Source organism: Periophthalmus magnuspinnatus, chromosome 4 (genome assembly GCF_009829125.3).
Source record: "Periophthalmus magnuspinnatus isolate fPerMag1 chromosome 4, fPerMag1.2.pri, whole genome shotgun sequence".
Classification (NCBI taxonomy): Eukaryota; Metazoa; Chordata; class Actinopteri; order Gobiiformes; family Gobiidae; genus Periophthalmus; species Periophthalmus magnuspinnatus.
Window position 1 is genome coordinate 30,722,463 of NC_047129.1, and position 20,660 is coordinate 30,743,122.

The 20,660-nt window shown below is 38.9% G+C and overlaps 1 protein-coding gene across 1 annotated transcript; it reads left to right on the forward strand.

Moving 5' to 3' along the window:
- Window positions 1–1,018: 1,018 nt before the first annotated feature.
- Window positions 1,019–14,291, forward strand: lamp3 (lysosomal associated membrane protein 3). Its single transcript, XM_033965253.2, has 7 exons — window positions 1,019–1,150; window positions 2,961–3,038; window positions 9,772–9,854; window positions 10,833–10,955; window positions 12,028–12,100; window positions 12,595–12,762; window positions 13,605–14,291. The coding sequence occupies exons 1-7, from the start codon at window positions 1,093–1,095 to the stop codon at window positions 13,742–13,744; spliced, it is 723 nt and encodes a 240-aa protein (XP_033821144.1). The 5' UTR covers window positions 1,019–1,092; the 3' UTR covers window positions 13,745–14,291.
- Window positions 14,292–20,660: the final 6,369 nt, after the last annotated feature.

Below are 20,660 nucleotides of genomic sequence, written 5' to 3' on the forward strand. Positions count from 1 at the left end.
TGTCTATCTTGAATTTAAAGCTACCATCTGTAAATTTATTCAATTTTTTTTTTTTTTTTTTTTTTTTTACCAGTAAATGGCAGATGTGAAAGCTGTTACACCCTCCTGGCCCCTCCCCTCACCTGGTCCATCCCCCTCACCTGGCCCCTCCTCCCTCACCCTCACCTGGCCCCTCCTCCCTCCCCTCACCTGGCCCCTCTTCTCACCTGGCCCCTCCTCCCTCACCCTCATCTGGCCCCTCCTCCCTCCCCTCACCTGGCCCCTCGTCCCTCACCCTCACCTGGCCCATCCTCCCTTCCCTCACCTGGCCCCTCCTCCCTCACCCTCATCTGGCCCCTCCTCCCTCCCCTCACCTGGCCCCTCTTGTCACCTGGCCCCTCCTCCCTCCCCTCACCTGGCTCCTCTTCTCACCTGGCCCCTCCTCCCTCACCCTCATCTGGCCCATCCTTCCTCCTCTCATCTGGCCCCTCCCCTCACCTGGTCTGTCCTCTCTCCCCTCACCTGCCCCCTTTCATCATTTAGCCCCTTCATCACCTGGCCCTTTCCCCTTCACTCACCTGGCTCCTCCTCCCACCGTTCACCTAGCCCCTCCCCTCACCTGTCACCCGTCCTTTGTTCAGACTCACCTGTGTTCTCTCTCGTCTCCTTCTGTCAGTCCAAAGCTGTCACATTATCAAACAGCAGTAACACAGACAGCCTCTAGTGGTGACATGTGAGAATACAACAGGGTCGGCCAGTACAAGTGTTTTTATGTGATCTGACCAGTGACTTGGCGACATGGAGATAAACATTCTCAGCAAAACAATAATATCTCCATGGAGACTAACAGGTGGCAGACCCTCCACTAGAAAAGTTACATAGTGCCACTTTAAGTCAGTGGTATGTCAAACAGTGTCAGTGTGGGTATTTTTAGTGTGAGAGCGGTTTTGTCTCATCATTTCCTCTCAGAGTCGAGCCGTTTCACAGTCAGACCACAGACTCAACCGGCTCCTCTCCACTGGCTCCTCTTGAGTCTGGCTCTTCTGGCTCCTCTGGCTCCTCTGGCTCCTGTTCTCTCTGGCTCTTATGCTCTGATCCTGGCTCAGACACATCATGGCTCCTGCACCTGCCCTCTGCACCTGTCTGCTCCTGCTCTGCGCTCTCATCTCAGGTAAAATACACAAATATTCACACTTTCAAATGTATTTTATTGATGTGGATCGTGTATTCTTTCAGTGGCAGTACTTCTACACACCTTACAGTTACACTTAATAAAAACTATATACTTCAATTAGCCTTAATAAAAACATGACAAAGACGTGTTTATTAGGAATGATTCAGGCTTTGGGACTAAACTAGCCCAAACCAAACATAAACCTACACCATCCTCTTACTCAAACAGTTACTCAGTCTGTTTTGTATCATTAAAAGTGTCACAATAAAACAGACTTTCACAATACTGTACATAAAACTTTTCTTAAAATATGTCTTTGCTTAAATTGCACAAACACAAACAAAAACAAAGGGAAGTACTGCACATAGACCATGATACATGCATTTTTCTATATCTGTACTTGAATATACGCAGAGGTGGAACATAATGAAGTAAAAGTTTTTAAAAAGCGCCGTACTTAAGTCCAAGTTTGAGGTACCTGTACTTTACTTTATCTGTACTTTAATTGTACTTTACTTTATCTGTACTTTACTTTATCTGTACTTTATCTGTACTTTACTGTATCTGTACTTTATCTGTACTTTACTTTATCTGTACTTTATCTGTACTTTACTTTATCTGTACTTTAATTGTACTTTACTTTATCTGTACTTTAATTGTACTTTACTTTATCTGTACTTTAATTGTACTTTACTTTATCTGTACTTTACTTTATCATTTCAGTTGTTTCTGTTGCACAAAATTCAGCACAAATCTTTATGAAAATCACTATATTGAAGCTTTATTATATCTCAAATCTCAAAAATCTGCACAAAATGATTTTACTTTTTACTCTTTAAGTACATATTTAGACAGGTACTTTCATACTTTTACTCGCGTAGATTTTTTATGTGATATTTTAACTTTTCTTGAGGTTTTTTTTTGCTGCAGTATCTACACTTTTACAGATTTTTTTAACAGTATTTTTAAATAACGAAACTGAGTACCGATACTTCCACGTCTGAATTTACCTGTGGATATATTTGATAAAACCATTTGATCAACAGTGAAATCAGCGTTTTCCGCCCGTCTGCGAGTACAAAACCGACCAGTTATGTTGTATATGTGTATTATTTTTACAGGCATTCTTCAATAAACAAACAAATATATGAATAAGTTTCTACTTCAGTGGACTGTACTGATCAAACTGAAAGTTCAGGCTCTTGTGAGGTGATGACACATGGGCCGCTCTGTGCTTTTGTGCTTTATGCTCTGTGGTTTTCCTGAACGCCCCCGTGATGCCTCCACTACGACTTTATTTAAGCTCAAACTCATGGTAAAAGGCGTTTCATGATGAGGTCAAAGGGCAGAGACTTTTGCACAAGTGACGTTTGTATTTAAAAAAAGAAAAGAAATAATGTTCATTTATCTTGAAAAAAATCAAACTTTTGTGGATGTTCTGAGATTATGTGTTATTATTACGGTGTGACCTGCTTTTCTCTTTGTGTTGTGACCGTAGACTGTTTATATAAATAGACACAGCTGAAGCACGAACCGCTGCTTTTCAGACATTTTACACTGAAAAAACATCTTCTCTCTGTAATTTCTGCAGTGAATCTCATCATTTTGGTCTTAAATGTTCGTATTAACCCGCTCTACATGATCCTGGTGTTTTTATTTCACTATTGTGTCTGTAAATCAAGACAAGAACATTAAAACAGACACTTCTTTGCACTGTCTGAGGTTGTGGCTGGTAAAATCGTGTTTATATAAAGTTATTGTCGTGATCATAATGTTGAGACGTGTCCTGTGTTTGTGTTTTTATCAGGAGAGCGTCTGGACAGTAACAGTTCAGGACTCATCTACAGACCAGTACTACAGCCTCAAGAGTCCATCCCTCCCACAGGTACTACAGCCTGTGTATACTGTACACACACACATATACACACATATACATACATATACATATACACAAACACATACTCATACACATACACATACATATACATACATGTACACAAACACATACTCATACACACACACATATACACATACATATACACATACACATAAACATACACACACATATACATACATATACATATACACAAACACATACACATACATATACATACAAATACACACACACATACTCATACATATACACATACACAAACGCATACACATACATATACACATAAACATACACACATATACATGCACATACAAATACACATACATATACACACACATATACACAAACACATACACAAACGCATACGCATACATATACACATACACATACACATATACACATAAACATGCACATACACACACACACACGTACACATACATGTACATATACACAAGGCAAGGCAAGGCAAGGCAAGTTTATTTGTATAGCACAATTCGTACACAAGGTAATTCAAAGTGCTTTACAGAATAAGAAAGATATTAAAATCACACAAATCAAACATAAATAATCACAAATAATCATCATAAAATCAACATTAAAAGAGAAGAGTGCAGAATAAAAACCTGTCAGTCATATGCACAGCTAAACAGAACTGTTTTGAGTCTGGATTTAAACATTGTCAAAGTAGAGGCCTGTCTCACATCTTCAGGAAGACTGTTCCAAGTTTTAGCTGCATAAAATTTAAACGCTGATTCCCCATGTTTAGTCCTGACTCTGGGCACCAGCAGGAGGCCGATCCCTGAAGTCCTCAAATTGCGAGATGGTTCATATGGCACTAACATGTCGGAGATATACTTTGGACTTAGGCCATGGAGAGACTTATACACAAGCAGAGCTGCTTTAAAGTCTATTCTTTGAGCTACAGGAAGCCAGTGCAGAGACCTGAGCACAGGACTTATGTGCTCATACTTCCTGGTTCTAGTCAGGACCCGAGCAGCAGCATTCTGGATGTACTGCAGCTGTGTTAAGGCTCGTTTGGAGAGGCCAGTGAGCAGGCCGTTACAGTAGTCTAACCTACTGGAGACAAATGCATGGATAAGTCTCTCTAAGTCTGGCTTTGACAGTATACCTTTGATTTTTGCAATGTTTTTTAGGTGGTAAAAAGCTGCAGATGTTATTGATTTGATGTGGCTGTTAAAGTTCAAGTCTGAGTCCATTATTACCCCTAGATTTCTAGCCTGATTTGAAGGTTTTAGAGAGAGAGACTGGAGGTGACTGCTGACACTTTCTCTATGTTTCTGTGGGCCAAAGATGATAACTTCAGTCTTGTCTGAGTTTAGCTGGAGAAAGTTGTTTTGCATCCACACACTGATCTGTTGGATGCAGTGGCAGAGTGAATCCACTGGTCCATATTCACCTGCTGCTAGTGAGACATAGATCTGAGTGTCATCTGCATAGTTGTGGTAAGACACATTATTGCTGCGTATTAACTGGCCTAATGGCAGCATGTAGAGATTGAACAGCAGGGGTCCCAGGATTGAACCCTGGGGCACCCCACAGGTCAGGGACATTTTATCTGATATACATTTTCCAATTTCAACAAAGTACTCCCTGTTTTCTAAATAGGACTTGAACCAGTTTAGTGCCGTACCAGAGATGCCCACCCAGTCCTCCAGTCTCTGTAAGAGGATCCCATGATCAACAGTGTCAAAAGCAGCACTCAGATCTAACAGGATCAAGACTGAGACTTTGCCTGCATCAGTGTTCAGGCGGATGTCATTTGTCACCTTGATAAGAGCAGTCTCAGTGCTGTGGTGGGTCTAAAACCTGATTGGAAAACATCAAAGGAGTTGTTCATTTCGAGGAAGTTAATAAGCTGTTGGTAAACAACTTTTTCAAGGACTTTGCCTAAAAATGGCAGATTTGAGATTGGTCGATAATTGTTCAATATTGTGGCATCAAGACTGCTCTTCTTTAGGAGAGGCTTGATAACCGCAGTTTTCAAAGCACTTGGGAATGTTCCAGATTGAAGTGACATATTAACTATGTGAGTGAGTGGTGACAACAAACTGTTGAGCACAGACTTTAAAAATTTAGTGGGTAGCACATCGAGGCAGCATGTAGATGAACTCAGACTGGTGGACAGTTTTATCAGTTACAGGTGTAAAGTGAGTCAGCTCTAAGTGTCTAGGTGGGTGCTGGGTTGTTATTTGTGTTGTGGAATTTATGGCATTTTTAATACCCTGAACCTTGTCATTAAAGAATACTGCAAACTCATTGCACTTAGATGTGGAAATTAGTTCTAACGGCAGTGGAGCTGGGGGGTTTGTTAATCTGTTTACCGTTGCAAACAGGATACGAGAGTTGTTACTACAACTTCCAATAATGTCAGAAAAATACCTTTGCCTTGTTCTACATAAACTGTGGTTGTACATGTGCATCTTTTCTCTGTAAATCTCATAATGAACCTGGAGCTTTGACTTGCGCCATTCCCGCTCGGCCCTCCGGCACTCCCTTTTCTGTGCCCTGACCGAGTCATCATTCCTCCATGGCGCTTTCTGCTTATCTTTAACCATTTTAACCTTCATCGGGGCAATGGTGTCCAGAACATTCAAAACACTCGAAGTTACAGAGTTCAACAAATCATCAACATCAGAACATGAGGCATTTTCAAAGTGTATCATTTCCATGAACAGTGCACCTGTGTTATCATTTATGTGTCTCCTTCGAACAACTGCAGGACCAGCCGCTGGTTTGGGAATAACAGACAGGTCAAAGAAGACACAGAAATGATCAGACAGAGCAACATCCACCACATTGACATTTGAAATATTTACTCCTTTTGTAATGAGCAGGTCCAGAGTGTGTCCTCTGTTGTGGGTGGGCTCGCTGACATGCTGAGTCAGGCCAAAGGTTTCAAGGACAGAACTGAGCTCTTTAGCGTTCCTGTCAAACACATTATCCACATGTACATTAAAATCACCTGTAATGACTAAACCATCAAAGTCTGTGCATATGACTGAAAGCATCTCAGTAAAATCATCAATAAAACTCAGACAGTGCTGGGGAGGTTTGTATATGACTAAGTAGAGTATGGAGGGGGATTGTTTTAGCTCCATTTTGAATGAAACATACTCAAAAGATGAAAACACTCCAAATGACAATCTGTGAGTAACTAAACTATCTCTAAAAAATGCGCACACACCTCCACCTTTTTTGTTTACTCGTGTTTCAGATTCAAATTTGAAGTTGGGTGGAGTTGATTCCACTAGAATTGCATTACCTGTGTTTTTGTCGAGCCATGTTTCAGTTAAAAACATAAAGTCAAGACTAAAAGAAGAAATAAAATCATTAATTAAAAAGGACTTGTTACATAAAGATCTGACATTGAGCACAGCAAGTTTCAGATTAGTTTCAGTAGGACTGGATGTTATCTTCTTACAGGGAATGTGAACTAAATATCTCTGATTGGACAGTCTAACTGTCCTTCTGTTAATCAGTCTACGCGGTGTAACTGTAGATATAGCTCCATCACAGGGCCTCAGCATGATATTATCTTTATCATGACTGTATGTCCTGAGACAGCAGAGGCCCTGTGTGTCCTAGCTCTTGTTGATAACAGCTCTGGGGGAAGGGCGAGGAGGGGGGAGTTTGGGTGAGGGACCAGGTGAATGAGCAGGGGGGAGTTTGGGTGAGGGACCAGGTGAGGGCCGAGGAGGCGGAGCAGGGGGGAGTTTGCGTGAAAGACGAGGGGGGATAGGTGGGTACGGGGAAGAGTTCAGCATAGTTGATGCCAGAACTCTTGATCGCTCTATATTAGGTGTGAGAGGAGCCATCTTAATTCCTGATCTGATGAGACTTTCTAGATGGTCGGGAAGGGCCATAGGTGAAGGTGGGGAGGAAAAGGAGAGTGAGGAGTCCCTAGAGGGAGTGGATGTAGCAAAGGGGGCCCAGGGTTGGTCTGTGGGCAGGGGTGACTTGTTCTCTTGGGGAGGTGGTGGTGCAGCTGAATCCTTCGCTGGGGGAGATGGTTGTGCTGCTGGTGGTGACTCCTTCGCTGGGGGAGGTGGTGGTTGTAGTTGTGGTGCTGCTGGTGGTGCTGACACATTGGCTTGGTCTGTGGTTGGTGCAGCAGGAATGCTTCTCTCATTCCTCTTTTCTCTCACTGGCCCAGGACCCTGTCCAGGCCGGTTTCTCAGAGCGTGGAGGAGGTTATCCGTCAACACTCTTACTCCACCTCTGCTCAGGTGCGGGCCATTTCCCTTGAACAGGTCCTCTCGTTTCCAGAAAAGATCAAAGTTCTCAATGTAGTGCAGTCCTCTGGCTGCACATTCGTTGAACAGCCATGTGTTCAGCTGAAGCAGCCGGGTAAATTTGTTCATCTTCCTTCTGTCTATGGTAGGAAGAGGTCCACTGATGAAAGTCTTAACCTCCACTTTATCAAGCTCCTCAAATAATTCAATGAAATACACATACATATACACACATACACACACACATTTACACATACACAAACACACATACACACACGAACACATACATATACACGTACACATACATATACACGTACACATACATGTACATATACACATACACACACACCCCTACATATACACAGACACACACACACACACACACACACACACACACACACACATACACAAACACATGCTATTATTATACTGCTACTGTCAAACATCACTGAGCGGTCACATCCACATGTTGCCAGTGTGATTCCACCTCCCACACATAAATGCTGTTGTTGTGTCATTGGGCAAGACACTTGACCCACCTCGCCCCCAGTGTCTGTGTGCACTGATGTGTGAATGTGTGAGTGGGTCCTTGATGTAAAGCGCTTTGAGAGACTTGTAGGTGGAAAAGCGATATATAAAATGTGACCGTCTACCATTTAAGGAAGTCGTAAAGCATCAGAATGAACGCCAGTACAGCTCACTTAACATATTATTTTTTCTTATTTAAGCTCGAAAAGGAGTCGGAAGAAGAAAATTTATTAAATCCCAACCCGTGTCTTCCATTAAAACATAAAGCTGAGTTTGTATTGAGCCTCTGCGGTTGTAGAATTATGTTTACTGCCACCGGGGTTTAGTTTGTTTCTATATTTCATAACTTCTACTGCCTTTTATTACTAGTGTTTTAGCGTCTGTAGTCAGTGTGTACTTTTATAAAAAATCCAATACAGGATGAGATTTTTGTTGTGACTTTACACGCCACAAAGACAGACGTGATAATCAAAAATACCAGGTGACACGTGTCAGTTAAAGAGCTCGTATTACTCTATTTACTGATCTATGTTATAATGTTGTTGTCCTCATGACAAACATGGCTGTTCCACCTTGTGATGTCATCATGTGGTAATACAGGAAGTGCTCCGGTGTGCTTTTAAACTCCACACACCTTCATTTCTAGAATCATTTGGATAATTTCAGATCTGGAATTGCCGATCTACTACTGAACTAAAGGTAAAAGTGTAGCTGTTAGCAAAGCTGTTGAGTCAATTTTGCACAATATAGGACCTTTAACTTGTGATTTTTTCCACAAACTGTTTGCAGGGCTTGTTTAGTTGATTAATTGTGTTTGTCGAGAGTGTCTATCAAGTTTTGCATCAATGATTTTGTAAAGTTTAAGTCATTTAATTTTGATTTCTGCATAAATTGTTGAACTCCCCCTGCAGGTGTCGTCTTGTGAGTGCAGTTTGAGTCAGATACACAGAGATACGTGATAGTTTTGAGAGCTTTTGCCACGCCCCCTTTTCAGTCGACTGCTCGATCAGCGGGACATGTCTTTAGTCAACCGAGAGTTTCTTTGCTTGACTACAGCCGTACTGTTTTGGTGTAACACGTTTAAATTTCTATATTTATCTCTGTTCTAATGTCGTTTCCTCATCACAAACAGACCTGGAGTTGTGTGTTTTTGTTTCATTCACATGTTTAACACACGAACAAACTCTGCAGATTGAGTTCTTTTCTCAAATAAAAATCACTCCACACACCTTCATTTCTAGAATCATTTGGAAAATTTCAGCTCTGGAACTGCCAATCTCTACTGAACTAAAGGTCAAATGTAACCTGAAAACTACCACTTCATGACATCACAAGGTGGAACGGAGCGTTTTGAGCTTTGGAGATGTTACAGACTAATAATAAAGGGTTAGTTAAACACGTGTCAATGAAAAAAAAGAGTCTGTTTTTGAGGCGTTAACAACATTCTAACACATCTTAAAGCTACACGAGTCAATTTTTGCGTAATATAGGACCTTTAACATTAGTAAAGTTTCATTTCTATGACTTTTTTATGTCCAAGCTTTAATAAAAGGGTTGCACTTTTTTCCATGTTTCTTTGTGTAATAACTATAATAAAGTTTCACTGCATGTTTTCACCGTATAGTTTAAATTTATTTTCTATTAAAGCTTTTGTATTTGTGTATTTGTGTAAGACGACCTTGAGTTTCTAGAAAGGCACCTATTAAATAAAACATTATTATATTATTATGATGATTATTATTATTATTATTTTGTAACTATTATTATTATTGCCATTATTATTATTTTTAACTATTATTATTATTTATTTATTTATTTTACTACCATTATTATTATTATTATTATTATTATTATTATTATTATTATTATTATTATTAATTTATATTTACTATTATTATTATCATTATCATTATTCATATTTAAAGTGTGTGTGTGTGTTGCAGGGACGTACATGCTGCGGGATCGGGCCGGCGTTCCGTGCATCCGTGTGACGCTGGGAGCAGAGTTCATGGTTCTCGAGCAGAAGGTGAGACACGGCTCAGCACAAAAACATGACACTGACTCCACACTCTCGGCCCCACAGTGATTCTGCATCAGCGACTATTACCACGGCGACACAAAGCTCCGCACTTTAACAACCTCAACAACGGCTAAACGGCCCCCGAGCTGTTTTAATGTTTTTTGTTTCATTCGCACACGTTTAACACGCAAACAGACCCTGCATATTTAGGCTGAGTTCTTCTCTCACACTCAAAACGCTCTGTTCCACCTTGTGATGTCATCATGTGGTGATACAGGAAATACTCCGCTGTGTTTTTAAACTACACACACCTTCATTTCTAGAATCATTTGGATCATTTCAGCCCTGGATTTGCCAATTTCTACAGAACTGAAGGTAAAAAGTAGATGTTAACTTCAAAACTACCACTTCATGACATCACAAGGTGGAACTGAGCACTTAGATACACGTTATTGTCCCTGTAGAGAAATGTGTCCTCTGCATTTGACCCTCTGACGACACTGATCTTGAGCTAGTCTTGCTCTGGAAAACCTTAACTGGAGGATTTTATTAATTTTTTTGCATATTTTGTTTTGATGACAGAAAACGGTGGGCACAATCATACCCAGAACCTAAGTGCTCACTCACTCATGGAATTCAAGTATTAATCTGCCAGTTCATGTCAAGAAATTAAGCCTATGTTACTCATTTTTACTCATTTACTCATTTTACTCAACTATTTATCAAAATGTATAATATAATGTCATTTTTCTGGTGGAGGTTTCGCCACATGTTTGTTTCCATGGAGATCGTACTGATGTAGCCGTATAAGTGCAAGTGGAAAGGTGTTTAATGGACAGTTGCTTAATGTTTAATGCCATACTGTGGAACATAACAGACATAACAGACATAACATCTCCATGGAGACAAGCAGAAGGCGGACCCACCTTCACCATAAAATTTCGTTCACTTTTAACGAGCTAAAACTCTTATTCTTTCTCGTAGACGTGGTACTTCAGTCTGGACCCGTCCCGTGTGGTTCGGACTGGGACGTGTGGAGCAAAAAACGCCATTCTGTCTCTGACTCTGCCCAACAACTCAGCCAGTCTCCTGTTCTACTTCTTAAAGGTACTGCACATATCATCAACACGCTAACTGTAAGCACTGCTCTGTCTGAGGCTTAGGTTAGACTTTAATCTGAGCTTTGATTGAACACAATCTGACCAGAAGGAGCTGATTTAAGCGGAACTAAAGTAGGTGAGCTGGATTTATGCCGTTAAACAAGTCTCTCAAACGTAAAACTACAGTCACAAGCTAGCTAGCGTTAGCCGATAGTTTTTTGGTTAGTCATTTTCACGTTTTTGTTGAAAAAAACAAACAAAAACCTACACAAACTCTTGAAAATGTGTTGTTTCCATTTGTTTTATCATTTTTTTTCGTGAGATTTCTGACTGTCTTAAAGCTTTTTTGGCTGTTCGCTAATGTGTGCATCGCGTCACCATGGTAACTGCAGAACATTCTACCATAGAGATACAGGTAAAACATCCGCAGTGTGACGTCATTGGAAAAAATATCAATATATATCCCACCAGACTGTAAACATCTATGTAAATCTATGGTTCTATAACGTCTCCTCGAGGTTCTCAAATGTTTTGTTTTTTTGTTTTTTTTTAAGTTTGACGGTGAGTCGATCCTCAGAGATCACCATAGAAACTGACCAGACTGCGTCACTCACCACAAATAAAAATCATGATTAACAAATTCAACTTAATGGAATTTAGGTGGAACTTCTATATTTTTAAAGGAAAGTCTTGGTCAAACCTCGTTGTTAAAGCCGGATCTCGTCGGATGTTAGAAGCTACGCAAAGCAGGGCCTGAAAACTTAGGTGGAAGTATCAGGTGCTGCAGTGGGTCCTATTGTTGTGTCCTTAGGCAAGACACTTCACCCACACTTCTGTCAGTCTGCAATAATACACTGCCTGGCCAAAAAAAACGTCGCCACTAAAAAAAAAAAAGGTCTCTAGACTGGACCAACTGCAGGAGTCTTGGACCTGTTTGTTTCGTTAAATCCAGGTTGTGACTGGTTTTTTTTTGGCCGGGCGGTGTTGAGAGTATAAATAACCCACTGTGAAGCGTCTCTGAGTGTCCAAAACAGCACTGTACGAATCAAACGCACATTTATTATTATTGGTATTTGCAGGACAAGAACGTTTACTACGTGACGAAGATATTCGCTCACTTGTATCCGCTCCCCGTCTGCAAAAACTGCACAAGTAAGAAACAGTCCCTCATTTGAATACTTTATATTTTTGTCAGCTTTTAATGTTTTTTCTAATCACTCCTTGGTTTGGTGGATAGTACCTGAAGTCGTTATTATAGTTTTACATCAGTTAAGATTCGGCAGTTGGCAGTTTGACGGAAAAAAGTTGAGAAGTACAAAAAAAAAAAACAGGAAGTAGCAGTGAGAACTATGGGTATGATGACAATTTATGCACATTTATGCATTTTTCTGATAGTTTAAACATCAATTAAACAAAATCAAGGCGTTGTCATTTATTTTCATTCGTTTAATCCAAATTATTGTGCAATTTAGACACATTTTAGCCCTTGTTTACATTACGGTTGCTAGGTAAAAGTTGCAATCACCAACCAGGAAGTAAAATGATAAACTCAAACTTGACTTAACTTAAATACAATGATGCTCGCTAGGTTTTGTTGAAATGCGCGGTTGAAACGTGCACTTTAAATCTGTGTTTTCTGTGCGCAGGTCATTACGTGGGAGTGGTGGACCATGAGAAGCTGTTTGTCTCTAAAGGTGGTCGTAGTTTTAAGTGTAACTCTGAGATCCTTCTGCGCTTATCTTCTATGCTCCGCCTTAAACTGGTGCCTCTGCAAATGCAAGCCTTCTCCGTGCCAAAGGGACAGTACGGGAAAGGTAATTAAACCCAACCGTGCATTATAAGAGGTTATGTTTACTGCTATTACATCACAATATGCAAGAGTCCTCCTTAGTTTTCATGGTAGAATTTTACTTTAAAGGTCTTGTATTACTCCAGGTCTGTTTGTGATGAGGAAACAACATCATAACATAGTGTAAATAGTGTAAATAGTGTAACATGAGCCCTTTAACTGTCAGATTGCAGATTTGTTGACCTGGTTTACAGTTAATATCTAATTACTGTGTCTATCCACATAAAAAAAACTGGCACAAAGTTCTTCTCTTTCAGTGTAAACAAGTTAAAGTTATATATTTTCAGAGTGTGGTGCCATTATAAAAAGTCCTTTGCAGTTTAAGACTAGACTGAAAACCCACCTCTTCTCCAATCGTAACAATCCTGACGTAGCAATCCTTCTCAGGATTGTTACGTCATAGGTGAAACCCCGCACAGTTTTAAGTCTGTAACTCATCAACAAATTCCTTCAAAGCTTTTCTGCTGTCAAATCAATCAAAAAAATTTTTATCCTGCGTGCTTACATGAACATATAGGGCATGTTCGTTATTAGCAAATATTTTTTTTCCATATGTAATTCCATTTGTTGCCAGTAGATGGCAAAAAGCTGCACCACATCTCATTATGTTTAGCGCTGAAGCTGTGAAATAATGTATGGTTCTTTAATTAGCCATTATTTTAAGTTCTAAAACATGAAATGCCAAAGCAAACATACTCAAGAGCGTGTTTAAAGACCAATAACAACACAAATTACCCTCTGGCTGTTGTGCGGACTCCATTTTTGTTTTTGTTTTGTTTGTTTTACGTTTCCTCTTGTGTGTGTCAGAGGTGGAGTGCTGGGCCGACTATAACAAGCGCATTCTCCCCATCATCATCGGGGGGGTGATAGTGGGGCTGCTCCTCATCGCTCTGCTGACGTACGTCATCGTCAGAGACCGACGCAGGACCGGCTACGAGAGTCTGTGAACGCAACACGAACGTACCACTGTCTGTGAACGCAACACGAAGTTTATTACGGAGCGATGTAAAAGACAAAACATGTATGAAAATGTATGAAAAAATGCACTATGTAACTTTTTCTGGTTGGTATTCCATAGATATGTAATTTCTTTGCCTGAAATGTTCCACAGTAGGGCATTAAACTTGTCTATCTCTATGGAAACAAGCGGGCGACGCCACCAGGCAAGTTACAGGTCAGATCTGCTGTGTGTTTTTCAAGTTAGTTTTAAGGATGACATCACCTTTTGTTATTGAGTAAATGTAGGACAGATACGTTTAATGCCATACTGCGGAACATTCCAGGCACAGTAAAAACATCTCCATGGGACAAGCAGAAACTCACCAGAAAAATTCCATAGTGCACTTTATAACATGCCACAGCAAAATAGTAACTTACCGGTACTTTATTTCCTCGAAGTTTGTTTTTTTTCTATATTTTTGTTTTTATATCATCAAGAGTATTTTTACAGATTAAACAGTATTGATACTTTGCAGTGACATCGTGTGGGGGGTTTTCTACATGGATGTGGAATGTCCCGCCGTTTCCATGGTGACATAAAGCACACGTTAGCAAACACTGCCCAAACAAGTTTTAAGATAGTCTGAAAACGCAAGGAAAAATGAAAAATTGATTTAAACTACACTTTTTCAGGAGGCTGTGATCAATACGAGCGTTCATCTGTTTACGTGTTTGATTTTCAACAAAAAAAAAACTGTTAGCTAATGCTAGCTAGCTTGTGACTGTAGTGTTATTTGAGTGTTTGTTTGAGTTGCTCGTTTAACAGCACAAATCAGCTCGTCTGTTGTAGTAGTTCCATTCTTTTGGGTCAGTGTTAAACTAAAGCTTAGATTACAGTCAGAGCAGTGCCTCCTGTTAGCTTTACACCCCTAGGAAATGTTGATGACATCACCTGCAAAGTATCAATTGTTGCATTTCATATTTTGTTTACTAATAGAGTTCATTAGACTGTTGTTTGTGCTAATGCTTTTTTTATTATTTCATGTTCACTGGTCAAACCTTGAAGTTAAGAGAAATAATGTAATGTGTTTAAATCCCGTCCCTCCACAAACCTGGCTGGTTATTTTATAACAAATCTTATCAAGAAAAAAAATAAAATATTTTTTTTAATGTGTCATTTGGCCTCTCCCTTTTATCATCTTCCAATCCATTAAATCTCTCTTTTTTTAAACCCCTGACAGTTCTGACATAAAGCTGAAGCACATCTCTCTAAAAATGGGGTTTAGGGACTTTTAATTAGGTTTAAAAGAAAAAAAAATTTTTAATTTTTTTTCCATTTTAGGGAAGTACAAACTGGTCCAGATTCTTCTCAGAATGGTTAATTTGACTGAAAATAAGTGAGTTTCAGATTTCCATTAATGTTTCATTTCCCCATGAGCTTCATAGTTCTCATAGTTCCCTTTTATCAGCTCATGGACAAAAAGAAATTAATTGAGAAAATTGACTTGAAGAAGTTACATGTAATATCATAATATTAAACAAACAAACAAACAAACAAACAAACAAACAAACAAACAAACAAACACACACACAAACACACACACAAACACACACACAAACACACAAACAAACACATAAATACATAAATACTTTTCTTTCAGGGGCTGCAAACACGGTAGATTGTCATCTTTTGCAACAAAAATGGATTTTATAAACCATAAAAATCCATGGAGAAACACCGCCCTCTCGTGTTCATTCTTTACAGTCGCAGCTTTCCGCACACTTAAATTATCTTTTTTTTTTTTTTTTTTGCAGGGGCTGCCTGCCTTTAGAGCAGCGATGGAAGAAGTACTTAATTTAACCAGAGGAAAAAAATAAAATAAAATAACAACTCAAGTAAAAATATCACATGCAAAAATCTACTTAAGTAAAAAGCACCAGTTTAAAAACGCACTTAGAGAGTAAAAAGTAAAAGTATTTTGCGTAGATTTTGAGATCTAATAAAAGCTCAATGTATCGATTTTGATAAAGATTTGTGGGGAATTTTGTTCAACTGAATCATATATTTGTACATTTTTGTTACATTTTGGTCAAGGCCACATTTCTTCTCAATAGTCTTCTTTCATACAGTGTGACATCCACTCAGAGAGGATTTAAAACACTGGAGTAATCTCAATTTGTTAGACTCTCCATTAAACTTTGCATTAGATTCTGCTTTTGAATTTCCCCAAGCCTCTGCCTGAGGTATTTACTTCTATGGAGTATTAAAGAGGAGGTATTTACTTGTATGTGGTATTAAAGAGGAGGTATTTACTTGTATGGGGTATTAAAGAGGAGGTATTTACTTGTATGGGGTATTAAAGAGGAGATATTTACTTCTATGGGGTATTAAAGAGGAGGTATTTACTTGTATGGAGTATTAAAGAGGAGATATTTACTTCTATGGGGTATTAAAGAGGAGGTATTTACTTCTATGGGGTATTAAAGAGGAGGTATTTACTTCTATGGGGTATTAAAGAGGAGGTATTTTACTTCTATGGGGTATTAAAGAGGAGGTATTTTACTTCTATGGGGTATTAAAGAGGAGGTATTTACTTCTATGGGGTATTAAAGAGGAGGTATTTACTTCTATGGGGTATTAAAGAGGAGGTATTTACTTCTATGGGGTATTAAAGAGGAGGTATTTACTTAATAAAAAACAAATAAATGTAAATATAATAAAATATCAGATGTTTTGTCAAATAAATGTCCATAATACATTTATTTTTTTCCCATCTCTTTGAAGCATTTTTTTCATAATTGTAATTACACATTAAAGTCACCAGGGGAGGCAGTGTCATCCCTGCCTCCCGTTAAACTTCGCCGGTGATAATACGTCATGTTTCATCTTCATGTTTCACTGTGGCCTGGATAATGGTGCTTTTCAGAGAGTATGTTTTCATGAGCTTTTGGGGCCTCCTGTCCTAATCTACAGACTTTTTGGAGCTTTCTGCGATGTTATAACATTGTCCCCTCATGAAAAACACAGCTGAAGTGCTTTTATATGTCGTCTAGAGATGCACTGATATGTTATTGGTATTGGACATATTGACGGATCGGATCAGTTCAAGATGCCGCTTCATTTGATCTTAATTTGATCTGTAAATTGGTGTAATAATACCATTTACTGCCCAAAACACCTTGTGATATTGTGCTTGTATTTTCTCAAAGATGTTCTGTAGTTACTTTAAATGGTATATAACAGTTACAAGACACATTTGGATAAAATTTACCGGACGCCGTTTGTGTTTAAAAGGAATAAATGAAATTTTCTGTCTCTGCACTGGTATCGCTTGATTTTGAGTATGGGCAGACACTCAAAGCCAAAGTATCAACATCAGTATTGGAACAGAAAAAGCTGGATCGGTGCATCCCTGATGTCATGCATAGATGTTTGAATAATCTAGTGATCTCTCTCAGGCTCTATTTGAACCCTCCTTACGGTTGTACTAATCTGTCCAGTGCTGAGCCCACAAGCCATCACCTCTACTCCCACACAACAACTATAAATATACAAAAGTATGGTGCAAAACAATGCACTACAAACCTGATGTGAGGGGTAGTACAATGAAGTTGGGACACTGTGTAAAACTTTAAAAAAATAAAATAAATACAGAATACAATGATTTGCAAATCCTTTTCAACCTGTATTGAACTGAATAAACTACAAAGACAAGATATTTAATGTTTTCAAACACTTTATTGTTTTTATGCAAATATTCACTCATTTTCAACTTGATGCCTGCAACTCGTTCCAATAAAACTGGGACAGGGGCATGTTTACCACTGTGTTACATCACTGTGTTACATCACCTTTCCTTTTAACAACAATCAGTAAGTGTTTGGAAACTGAGGACACTAGTAGTTGAAGCTTTGCAGGAGGAGTCGTTTCCCATTCTTGCTGAATGTACAACTTCAGTTGCTCAGCAGTCCGGGGTCTCCGTTGTTGTTTTTTTTGCGCTTCATAATGTGCCAGACATTTTCAGTGGGAGACAGGCCTGGACTGCAGGAGGCCAGTCTAGCACTGCACTCTTTTACCATGAAGCCACGCTGTTGTAACATGTGCAGAATGTGGCTTGGCTTTGTCTCGCTGAAATAAGCAGGGGCGTCCGTGAAAAAGACGTTGCTTTGATGGCAGCATATGTTGCTCCAAAACCTGTATGTACCTTTCACATTAATGGTGCGGTCACTGACACACCCCCAGACCATCACAGAGACACTGACACACCCCCGGACCATCACAGAGACACTGACACACCCCCGGACCATCACAGAGACACTGACACACCCCCAGACCATCACAGAGACACTGACACACCCCCGGACCATCACAGAGACACTGACACACCCCCGGACCATCACAGAGACACTGACACACCCCCAGACCATCACAGAGACACTGACATACCCCCGGACCATCACAGAGACACTGACACACCCCCAGACCATCACAAAGACACTGACACACCCCCAGACCATCACAGAGACACTGACACACCCCCAGACCATCACAAAGACACTGACACACCCCCAGACCATCACAGAGACACTGACACACCCCCGGACCATCTTCTACTATTCTCTACAGAAGAAGTTTCAAATTAATATTGCTAAATGTAAGAATTTTTCCTATTCACGTGCAGTGTCTCTTTAAATACTGTTATTTACATTGTGTTGGGTCGTTGTTTTCCAGCCGTAATTTATCCAAAACCACTGATTTGTCCACGTTTTATACAAGAAATCTCCCAAGTGTCTCTATTTTCGACCAATTTGATGCCCACCAATGTTATAGAGGGGAATATATTGTCATTTGTTAAGTCAAAATACAGAAAAACATGCTTGAAAATGACCACAACACACACACACACACACAAAAAAAGTCTATACTAACTCACAAATGAATCACGAAACATATGTAAATAAGTCATGAATGGACAGAATGTATATTTAAGAGCTCTTTCCACAGTTTAATATATTTAATATATTTATATATTTATGCCCAACCAGCTCAACGCAGAGTCTCCCAGTTCTTTATTTTAAAAATGTGTTCACCCTGTACATTGACTTTTTTGGATTCTCTGCGAAACACAATGAACTGTAAAATTATCCATAAAAATGCACATGCTGGAGGTTTTTCAAATGTTACCCTGGACGTTCCCGTTACTGTTTTTATCAGCTATGTTTGCAGTTTTTATGTTATTATTATGATTATGATAATGGTGATGATGATGATGACTGTTTTTAAAGGGATGTTCTGTGATTGTGTTAAAGAATCCTGAATTAACTGAGCACTTTGAGTCAAAATCACACTATTTATATCAGGCTTTTGTCAAATAATAAGAGAATACTTTTGTGTGAAGTTCATATGATCTTCAACAAAAAGTACCTGACCTTGACTTGGTTATGTCAATCTTTGCAAAGTAATAACATCTCCATGGAGACAAGCAGGTGGCGAACCTTTCACCAGTAAAGTTACAGAGTGTGACTTTACCTGACAGGAAAGTGCTAGTGCTTGGTGTCATCACTGTGTGGAGCTGTTTTAATGACTGGGTTAAGTGTTTTATTATATTATTATAAACCTGTTCTTCTTCTTCACAGAACAGTCCTCTCACTGACAGGAGCAGACAGGTCCAGAGACACAGATCAGGGCATCCAGACACTGCTGACTTTATTATTTAAAAACTAAATAAGCTTTGACTGTGTCCTCTGCCTCTGGAGCTGCACATTCACACTCTCACCGCCAGATGGCACTAACGCCACACTAATCTATGAACTGTTCGGTGTAACTTTAACAGCTCTGTGGTTCTGTTTTCTCCCTGCAGTAAATCAGGAAAAACAACTGGCATTTCCTTCTTATACAAGTGTGGTTCTACAGACCTTTTCAATAAACATTTAGCAGGTCACAGTCTTAAATAAATAGACTATTTAAAACTGTAAAAAAGACAAGATCATGATTTAATACCTTTTGCATTCCCTTTAAATTCATCTAAAGCTATTATTATCAGCTCATTTGACATTAACTCTAGACTGCATCTTTAATAGTTAAATCCTGTGTGTAATTTTCTGTTTTGAGCTGTGAGGGAATATGACTGTAGTCGGTGCCATAAACAGATATTTATTATTCTATTATAACACACCTTTGGCCATCCTTTCCTTCATTCAAGCACAGAAACAGAATAAAGACTTCAAAACACAAAGTAAAAAAATATTCAAGCTAAGTAAGGATTCAAAATAAGCCAATAAATACAGCCAAATAATTAATATATTTTTAATTATGTATCTTTATTATTATTATTATTATAAGTGGCTTAGTAGTAACAGGCCCTGCATATTTTTGATGAAGTACAATGTTAAGACAGCACAGCTACATTTCAATAAACAAAATAAATGTTGATCATTCAGAAATAATAAGCTACATGAAAAAATACATAAAAAATAACAGCAAAATAAGGAGGAACATTTACATTTTATTTGCCTGGTTTATAAGTGATTAGTTTGACAGTTTTAATTAAATATTTCGTGGTACATGTTGATTAAGTTAATTGATTTGTTCTTAATTAATTGCTTGGCATATTGGACTTTTCTTTATCATTAAGGAGCCTACAGTATTTAAATTTTGATTTTGATTTAGCACATTTTGTTTTATGTGTATGATATTTTCCAAATTAAATAAAAGCATTAGGCTAACTACGCTTTCAGTTGTGTGTTTTCTTGTTGCCACGTCTTGCAATTTTAATTTTTGAGCTGATATTCTTCAACCTTTTTTTCCATAAATAATTGTTTGTAGAGTATGTAAAGAAAAAAAAATGTAGGTATATATATATTTTTATTATTTTATTTATTTTTTTCTTCCTAAAAATCTGGTGACGTAGCACATAAGCCCCG

What these genes read in the sequence shown, in the direction of transcription:
- lamp3 (XM_033965253.2), top strand. Translation starts at nt 1,093, where the DNA reads ATGGCTCCTGCACCTGCCCTCTGCACCTGTCTGCTCCTGCTCTGCGCT. An exon ending in TCATGGTTCTCGAGCAGAAG is followed by an intron (nt 9,855 to 10,832) that starts GTGAGACACGGC and finishes TCTTTCTCGTAG; the next exon opens with ACGTGGTACTTCAGTCTGGA. An exon ending in AAAGGGACAGTACGGGAAAG is followed by an intron (nt 12,763 to 13,604) that starts GTAATTAAACCC and finishes TGTGTGTGTCAG; the next exon opens with AGGTGGAGTGCTGGGCCGAC.